Source organism: Gavialis gangeticus, unplaced genomic scaffold, assembly GCF_001723915.1.
Source record: "Gavialis gangeticus isolate Ggan-Ray unplaced genomic scaffold, GavGan_comp1, whole genome shotgun sequence".
Taxonomy (NCBI): Eukaryota; Metazoa; Chordata; order Crocodylia; family Gavialidae; genus Gavialis; species Gavialis gangeticus.
Window position 1 is genome coordinate 17,376,626 of NW_017729004.1, and position 10,012 is coordinate 17,386,637.

The following is a 10,012-nucleotide window of genomic DNA, read 5'->3' on the forward strand; positions in this document are numbered from 1 at the left end:
GGCACTCGCATGATCAGGGGGCAGCAGGGCAGGCCCTACGAGGAGAGGCTAAGAGACCTGAATCTGTTCAGCCTCCACAAGAGAAGGCTGAGGGGGGATCTAGTGGCCTGTTACAAACTAGTCAGAGGGGACCAGCAGGCACTGGGGGAGTCGCTGTTCCCCCGAGCACCGCCAGGAGCGACCAGGAATAACGGTCGCAAGCTGGCAGAGGGTAGATTTAGGCTAGATATCAGGAGGCGCTACTTCACGGTCAGGGCGGCTAGGATCTGGAACCAACTTCCAAGAGAAGTTGAGCTGGCTCCTACCCTGGGGGTCTTTAAGAGGAGGCTAGACAATCACCTTGCTGGGGTCGTTTGATCCCAGTACTCTTTCCTGCCATGGCAGGGGGTCGGACTCGATGATCTGCTCAGGTCCCTTTCGACCCTAGAAACTATGAAACTATTACCTTGTAAAATTTACATTAAATTGTGCTGGTGCAATGATTTCCTTTATTAACTACTCTGTATCTTTCATTGTGTTCTTTGATAGAACTGTTTCTTCCAGTAGCAAAAAAGACAGAAAATAGTGGTGCGTGACAGCTGAAAGAAGGATGTAACATTGTCTGAAGAGTTAAGAGGTGCGATTTTCTTTTTTAGGTCTTGTCTACCCTATAGAAAGTCTGCCAGGAGAGTTATATCAGCATTTCCCAAATGGAGATACAGCTTTTACCAGACAAACGGTCCTTTTAGTATAGTTTAAGCCAGTAGTACTCAACCTCTGGCCCACGGGCCAGATCTGTCCTACAGAGTTGCGTCAAACAGCCGTGTATCTGAAAATGTTGTGGTGGGGAAATGATGGCCATGTTAATGACCCTGCTGCCAAAACTTCTGGATCTCTAAGGAGATGTTGGGACTGGGTGGCATGGCCATTAGGCCAGAAGGTTGAGCACCTTTGATTTAAATTAGTTCTTCAGAAGGAGTTTGCCGTACTGGGAAGGGGTCATTTTTGTTAGTAGAACTGTATCTTCTGGTACGTTTAGTATTTGTCGGGGTTCTTTAGAAGAAGAGGTTGTATAGAGGGAGGTCGTGCTCTGAAGGAGTGCAGCCAAGTTAATCGTGATCTCCTATATTTCAGTAAAGTGAAGATCTCCCTTTTGAAAGATACGAGGGATTTTTTTCAAAAGAAACTTTAGAACATCAGTGCCGAAGTCCAGTTGACTTGAAACAGGATTAAAATCAGTTCATTTGAGTGAAATCCCTTTGAGGTTTCAGTAGGATTTTGCTAACTAAGCAGGTTAGATGTCACTGAAAACAGTTTAGCAGGATACTTCCTCTTGAAAATCACACTAAATGCTTCTTTAAAGTGTCTAAATGCCACAAAAAACCTGGGCGATAGGCCAGTTTGAAAATATACCACAAGCCCTTGCCTGTGATCCAGTCTTGTTCCATTAGAGTCAATAGGGGTTTGGCTACTGATTTCAGTAGAACAGGATCTGGCCGCTAAGGTCCAGCAGATGGTTGTGTCCAACAAAGAGAGTATTCAGCTAATGGTAAGTACTATGTGTAGTTCTTCCTTATCAAATATTAGAGGATCTTAAAGCCTTTCCATTATTCTCAACAAGTGTGGAGAAAAAGTGGAAGGGCATTGGAAGGGGATAGCTTTATGTGAGGAGATGGGGTTTTAACCAGGGTGTTCATCATAATGTGAAAAGACCCCTTACTTTGCAACCTAAATCCCATTCCTTCACACATCCATTGGTACAGATTCAGGTTCCCTACCATTGCCTCTTCTGCTTGTGATTTTCAGCCCGGGCCCATGTTCTCGGCACTCCACTCTTGAACTGTGAACGATCACACCTGGAAGGTTGTTTCTGTAGATTAGTGTTTTCATAATCATTAATAAGAGAAAAATGATTTTTTTAAAATTATTTGCAAATCAGTTAATTTCCTGGAAGTTGAAAATGGGGGAGGAATAACCTAGGTGAATTCAGCTGTTCAAGAAAACGATCATATAATGGAATAAATGGCTTTATGCCTGAAAGTTACAATTTTCAGCATCATTTACACTGCACACCAGCCCCACCGAAAGGCAGGTATAAAAAATGAGATTCAGCGATGACCTTTATCAGCTGTGGTGACAGCTATAAATCAGCCTGCAAACTCTCATCAGCTCACTGGACAGAATTCATTACAGACAAAGATTGCTGCCTTGCTTTTGTCTTTGATTGAGGTACGTCCCATTTAAGTGAATGCTCCTTCACCGGAACAAATCACACATTTCAAAACAGAAGCCCAGGAATATTATTCATTGATTCTTTTGATGACTACGATAATACGTCTTGAAGACTAGCTAAACCTTGCTCTGTTTTGCTTGGAATACAATGCAGATCAATTTGTTCTTTTTTTTCTAAGCAGACCAATTTTCTGTTCATTAATCCAGACTCTGTATTGATGACATATATTGAATATAATAGCAAGATGCACAGTCCTCACAAATCAATGCTGGTTTTCTTTTCTTTTTTAAAATAAAAAATGTGTTGTATTAGTTCCAGAAATTCATGCAAACACAGTAGGGGTTGGATCAGATGACTCTTATGGTCCTTTCCCACCCTACAATTCTATACAATTTCTGTAAGGAAAAACGTCTTTCATCACCAACTTTCAGCCATAATTTTGGTCACCTTGAAGAAAACACTTTTCTAAAATGGTTAGTCTTTTTAGGGGAAGGACAACTAGAAGAACAGGGAATAGTAAGACTTTAGCAGGAACATGGTTAAGGGCAGCAATAGAAATTTAATCAGCCCACGTTCTAATTATTAATAGACCTACAGACCTGAGTTTCCATTTGACATCAAGCTTTATATGCAGATTACTGTAATTAGAAAATGTCTTGATCTATACACGCACATATTTTTGAGTGTTATAGCCAACCATATTTCAAGCAAGGCTTTTCTACTGAATTCAATATATAATTCAAATGTCTTCCAAGCTGCTTACATAGCACTCTGTTTAATGCACTAGCATTTATGAACGATTGATTGTTAATAAATACTTAATTAGTAGAAATTTGAGAAGGGTCTTACAGTTAATTTGTCATTTATTACCAGTTATATCTGCTGTTTTCGTAAAAAGCAGATCTTTGCACATCTTTTTTTGTGATAATGTGGTATCTATGGGGTAGACTCAGTTTTCAATGAAATCAATGGAAAGGATTTTACTGATTGAGGTAGAACCACAGAGCGGCAAGTGCCCATTACTTAGCTTTTCCATAGTGGGTCATGTCTATCAGGAGCAGAAAGTTTGTATAATTTTTTCCCCAGAAGAAAATTGCACTTCAAAGCCATGCTGGGGAGGTTTATGCAAGTAGGAGAACCAAGCTTAGTATATAAACCAGTATAAAGCAAAGCATGCCACTTTATAGGGCAGATGTCTCATCCTTACTTTATTTGTCTTCTGGTGTTGGGGGTGAACATGGAAAGAGTGTGTTTGTTCTGCAGGCACCTAATGAAGAAACTTTCCTTCTTTATTTCCTGCAAATAAGGAACAAGTCACTTTTCTTAAATTACAGCAAATGAATTTCATTGTGTTTTATTGATTGCGCATCAGCAGTGGGGATATGTTGCACGCAGATATATAAAGATGCTCAACAGTTTTGCTTGTGCTCAGGTAAAGTACCATGTATCCTTGATGTAACATGGTAGTATTGTCTTGTGGAAGGAGTGCCAGACTTGGACTTGGAACACCTTGGTTCAGTTCCTATCTCTGCCATTGCTTTGGTGGGTAATATTGAGTTAATCATTTCCCGTCTTATGCCTCAATGCTTTTATTTGTGAAAGTGGGGATTATAACACCTGTCTCATTTGTAAAGTGCTTTTAGATCTATGGATCTAAAATCTAATGAGAAGAATTAGGTTTATACATTTATATTGTAGTTTCATAGACTGGTTTTGCTGATCATGAGTCTGGAATATTTTGTCTTGAGCTGAGGTTGAGCTAGGTCCTTAGAGTTCAAGATGTTAATAGGGAGGATGTCCTCAAAGTAAAAGTATTTTGGAGACTTGAAGCTGCTACAACTCTGACTTATATAGGTAACCCTGGAGGTCTTGAGCAGTCCCTCCAGAGTACATTGATGCTACCCCTTTCCTCTGCATGTACTTTTTAATTCTTTAGTTAATTATGCCATAGATTTAAGCAGAGGCACAAGAGGATAGCTCCATACATGCCCCATGTATGTCCTGGTTGCTTGTATCAATGGTGCTGGCAGATGGCAGTGGCAGCAGCTGATATTTTTCCAACCCCCTTCTTCCTCTGCTGCTTTTCCCTAAATCAGTGCCTAGAGCTGCTACCTCCGTCACTCTGCCTTAGACATGCTACTGGACATGTGCAATATGTGCCTGAAAGAGACCTATATTAGAGGTGGTTTGGGATGTACATTAGGTTGAGACTGGGATTTGAGGCATGAATAAGACTAAAATTCAGGTTTGGATTTGGCAGTTTTGAAGTCTGGTGATCCCTATCTGTGAAACCTTGGGGGACGGGGGATTTTGCCTGCTGATGTTGGGCTGAAATGTCTTAAATACCACTGCATCCAAACCAGGACCGGTGACAGGCCCTGTTTGGTTTGAGACCAGCTTAAACATAGGTCAGGGTATGAGCAGTCACAAAGTCCCAAGGGATTTACATTTGATTTTATCCCATCTTTCAATCTTGTCATCCTCAAATAATTTCTAGGCAATTGAAGAATTCTCTCATCTTTAACATAGTTGCTGTGGGTTATGGCTGTAGTAACTAAATAAGGCAGCAGTTTGAGAGAGGAAATGAAGGCCTGCTTCCCTAACTGAACCTGGAGGGGAAATTTAGGTTTACTGAAGTTAATAACCCAAGTTATTAATTCAGCCAGATCACAGAGAGCAGCAGTGCTTCTCTTGTGTGAAAACTTCCATGGGATCTGTTGATAACAAAGCGATCAGGACTTCAATTTACTTGAGAGGCAGCCACCCCTGCTGCAGTGTGCTGTACTGGGACATAAGTTTGTTCCTGACTCAGAGAGATAAAAGCAACCTTCAGACAGCCTTTTGTGCTGTAGCTTGGTTTTTTTTCCTGCTGGTTTAGCAGCTGAGGACTGTGCACCTGACCCTCCATTAGCCAGATCTGAGAAGAACAGTTCATTTTATTGTTTCAGTGTTGTTATATTATTCTAATAACTCTACCTGGTCCATCCTCATTCAGTTTGTATTGCATCCACTTGCTGTATTCTTTTTGCCAAGTTAAACTTGAGAGTCCCCACACCCAGAAATGACGACTTTGTCACAGCAACAACCACACCACAATGGACCCTGTTCCTTGACTGGGATTCCCAGAAAGTGCCACTGTTAACATGATTAATACAAGTAGACGACATAGCTATAAATTAGGTGTGTGGTGCCATGAAGCAATAGTCAATTCCTACCATATTTCTGCTTCAGATACTAGTACGCAGGAAGGAAGAAGGTCAGAGTCAGTAATAATTGCCTCGACACTCTATTGTGGTAACAAATGATCATTTGTGGGTGGAAGCAGGCTACAATCAGACCTAGACAGGTTACAAGGGTGGGCGGATGAGAATAGGATGGGTTTCAACACAGACAAGTGCAAGGTGATGCACCTGGGGAGGAACAACAGGCACCATAGCTACAGGTTGGGGAACTCCCCTCTTGTCAGCACGGAGGCAGAAAAGGATCTTGGAGTCATCATTGACTCCAAGATGAACATGGGCCGGCAGTGTGGGGAGGCAGTCAGGTAGGCCAACTGTACTGTCATGCATCCACAGATGCATCTCGAGCAGGTCCAAGGAGGTGATCCTCCCCCTCTATGCGGCACTGGTCAGGCCGCAGCTGGAGTACTGCATCCAGTTCTGGGCGCCGCACTTCAAGAGGGATGTGGACAGCATGGAGAGGGTCCAGAGGAGGGCCACTCGCATGATCAGGGGACAGCAGGGCAGGCCCTATGAGGAGAGGCTACGGGACCTGAACCTGTTCAGCCTCCAAAAGAGAAGGCTGAGGGGGGATCTTGTGGCCTGTTATAAACTGGTTAGGGGGGATCAGCAGGCGCTGGGGGAGTCCCTGTTCCCCCGAGCGCCGCAAGGAGTGACCAGGAACAATGGTCACAAGCTGGCGGAGGGAAGGTTTAAGTTGGACATCAGGAGGTGCTACTTCACGGTCAGGGCGGCTAGGGTCTGGAACCAACTTCCAAGAGAAGTGGTGCTGGCTCCTACCCTGGGGGTGTTTAAGAGGAGGTTAGATGAACACCTTGCTGGGGTCGTTTGACCCCAGTACTCTTTCCTGCCATGGCAGGGGGTCGGACTAGATGATCTTCTCAGGTCCCTTCCAACCCTAGAAACTATGAAACTATGAAACTATGGATACTAACTGACTTGGGAACCAAACCCACCATGGAGCAAGTTCCCACAGAGAACTAAACATCTCAAACCTCGCTGTTTTCTGCTTTAAGGCATTTCTTTGCCTGTGCCCCCTCTACAATGAAAATATGGGAGAGCAGTGGCCAGTGTGTGTACACACGTGTGCTAAAATAAACAGTCCTTTAAAAACAGTTTCCATGGGGAGAGGATGGGGTGGGAGAAGAAACCTGTTACAGATGTTATTCATGTTACTTAAAACACTAGCAGAAGGTGCACAGATACTTTGGCAATGGACAGAACAGAGCGGAGGAGATCAGAACTGAGGTGTCATAACAGCAGGACATTTCTCATCAGCTCTGTTTGGCACAAATCTGTAGTTAAGTCTGCATAACTCCGTTGGTGAAAATCTGGCTGACTTCTTCTCTTTTTTCCCTTCAGATAAAGAATTCATTTATAGAAATCGGAACGGCACCGTAATTCTGCGGAATGTTGAAACAAACAATTCAACGGTATTAATAGAAAACAAAAAAATTGTAAGTATTTTCTTTAATGAACAAGATAATTTCAGCATTTTTGTGCCTTTGGGTCAATAAAGCAGAAAATGACTTTTAGCTTTCAACTTCTTGTACTGTCAAGCAGAAGCAATAAACTTGTAATACCGTGGGCTAAGCAAGGATAATGTGAAACTGAAACCATGCTTTCTCTATTAAGGTGGGAGCTCAGTTTCCTTCATTGTACTAAAAACACTCTACAAGTATTTGAAGCAAGTCTTGCATATAATATATAATTGAAAGATAAAGAGCAATTTTACACATTTACTTTTCAGAACATCACAACAATGTGTTTATAATTTGCCACAGATTGCCGGGATTTTTCTCTACTCTCCTCCTCTCAAACAACTGTTTTTTCCAACGCTTTGAGAAATGCTGTATTCAGATGATGAAAGTAAATGTTGTTTAACAGGAAAGTTTCTGAATGGCGGGGCATCATGTTATATGGGGTTACCGAAAAAAAGCATTATTGGAATAAGGCACTAAAAACAGTTATTGACGTAAACTGAGGAATCTCTTTGCGTTTAAGGCAGAATAGTGTCTATGTAGAAGATAATGCAGATGTTTTGTAATGTTAATTCATGTACCAAATGAACCCCAAAGGAAGTCAGAGGTTACTACTTTAAATACTAAGAGGTTATCAACATTTCCCAGGAAAAAGAATAGGTAAGTTAGTAAATGCCAGTTGCCTGATAAAGTGTAGTTTTGCATTTGCAGGGGCAATGAATTATGAACCCTGTTGCTTTTCTAAGATCATTGGTCATGCATTTGAACTAAACATTTTATTTATTTTATCAACTAAACCTTATTTTTTTTTCTGTGGAGGGGACAAAGTAGAAGCAAAGATAAATATTGCAATAAATTGGAGTTTAGGGAACAGAAAATGTGCATCAGCCCCCAAAAGCTGGAGGGAGCAGGGTTGAATGTTAATGACATTCCTCAGCCTGACAAAGGGTTTTTAAGCCCAAAAGCTTGCTAAAACTGTTTTCCAACTATTTAAGTTGGTTTAATAAAAGATTGATATCTTTGATTAGACCAACTTAAATTCACCCAAGGAAACTTGTCTGCCAATTGCAATGTGTCCCCGCCACTGATGCTTCAGCAAACTTCAAGATATGTCTGTGGGACTGAACAATTAAGCCTATTAGAGCTGATTCCTACAGGTTCCTGTACCACTTAGCCCCTTTAGCAGAGATTTTGAGGGCAGGTAGGGATGGAGCAGCAGGGCTATTCTTAAAGCTGTTTTCTATCCCTCTATGAATGTCTTCATACTTCTAGGATTTCCCATTTCTGTTGTACCCCATTCTGCTCAGTCAGAGGAGAAGATCTACAGCCTCAATGGTACCATGTTCATTATTTAATATTGGTGCTCTGATATAGGAGGGTTTGATTTTTTTTCTTGCCATATGAATCTCTTCCAACCTTCCCTCCTAGCCACCCCAGCTAATATCATCCCATTTTGCTTTGTTCCACTTACTGGAAGCAGCCTTTATGGAAGTCATTTAGCCAACCTCTTTCGCTGGGGAATCCCTCACAGGCAATTAAGCTGCCTTTCTGCCAGTCTTGACCTAGTGGAACAGTGCAGGGTAACATTGCATTTCTCTTCCTCCAGGTTTTGGCTAAATCAAAAATGGTTCCCTTTCCAAAATCTAGGCAGTACATCTGTTTGCAAATACAGTGCAAAGCCAAAGCATGCTCAGCACAATTACAGAAAAGGTGTAGCAAACAGGTCTGGAAATTACAGCATTAACTCAGTCTTCGGGGGGGAAAGGGAATAGAAACACATCTTTGCTTCAAGAACACAATAAGAATGCATTCCAAATTGCCTTTGCTCTACAGCAATCTCATATTGTTCATACAAAGCGCTCACATGATACGGATGTTTGAAAAAATGCTAAGAATCCACTGCTGAGGGGCTGATACCTGAGCATTTTATCATTGTACTGGATCCAGCCTGAAAGGCCACATGTTTTAATTTAAACTTCACACCTTGCCATATCTCCAAAACTACTGTTTTACCATCATGGTAAGGCCCTTCTTATAAGTACTTTGTCCACAGACAGGTGCTGCACATCTAATTACATCAGTCACTTATTCACTGGCAATTTTACAGAGGAAGATCCACCAATTCAGTTGAACCACAGAAAGTCCTGGCCCAGAGCTAAAGAAGGGGGATGATAAATCAACAGCATATGTTTTTAAGCACATGCTGCTAGTACCTTGATGTATGTCTTGAGCATTTGGAAGTGGAGTCTAGTCCAGGTTTGCATTTTTCTGCTTGTGAAAAAAGGCCATTGCCATCCATGTCTTTTGGGGTTTTTTTTAAAGAGGAACTGTATCATAGATCAGGTGTCATGTTTTTACCCTAGAAAAAAATCACAAGTCCCCTGTGTTCTCATAGTTTCATAGTAGCTTCATAGTAGCTAGGGTCAGGAGGGACCTGAACAGATCATCTAGCTTGACCCCCTGCCACAGGCAGGAATGAATGCTGGGTTCACAAGACCCCAGACAGGTGATCATCTAATCTCTTTTTGAACTTACCTGAGGCAGGGGCAAGGACCAGTTCTCTAGGGAGTTGGTTCCAGATTCTGGCCACCCTAACTGTAAAATATTGCCTCCTGATCTCTAACCTAAACCTATTCTTCATCAGCTTATTACCATTGTTCCTCATCACCCCAGGTGGTGCTGGAGAAAATAGGGATCTTCCTATTTGCTGATGATCTCCCCTGATAAGTTTGTAGCAGCCACCAGGTCCCCCCTCAGCCTCCTTGCCGAGGCTGAATAGGTTCAGGTCCCTCTGTCCCCTCGTAGGGCCTGTCCTGCTGTCCTCTCACCAAGCGGGTGGCCCTCCTTTGAACTCTCTCCAGGCTGGCCACATCCCTTTTAAAGTGCGGTGCCCAGAACTGGGCGCAGTACTCCAACTGCGGCCTGACCAGTGTCGCACAGAGGGGGAGTATCACCTCTCTGGACCAGCTTGAGATGCATCTGTGGATGCATGACAAGGTATGGCTGGCCTTGCTGGTTGCGGTCTGGCATTGGCAGCTCATGTTCATCTTGGAGTCAGTAATGACTCCAAGATCCCTTTC

The 10,012-nt window shown here is 42.5% G+C and overlaps 1 protein-coding gene across 1 annotated transcript in view; it reads left to right on the top strand.

Moving 5' to 3' along the window:
* Positions 1–10,012, top strand: part of DPP6 (dipeptidyl peptidase like 6) — a 982,502-nt gene that overhangs the window by 650,259 nt on the left and 322,231 nt on the right. The window contains exon 4 of the mRNA XM_019508144.1: positions 6,814–6,908. Coding sequence (XP_019363689.1) covers positions 6,814–6,908 — 95 coding nt within the window. The remainder of the gene's footprint in view (positions 1–6,813; positions 6,909–10,012) is intronic.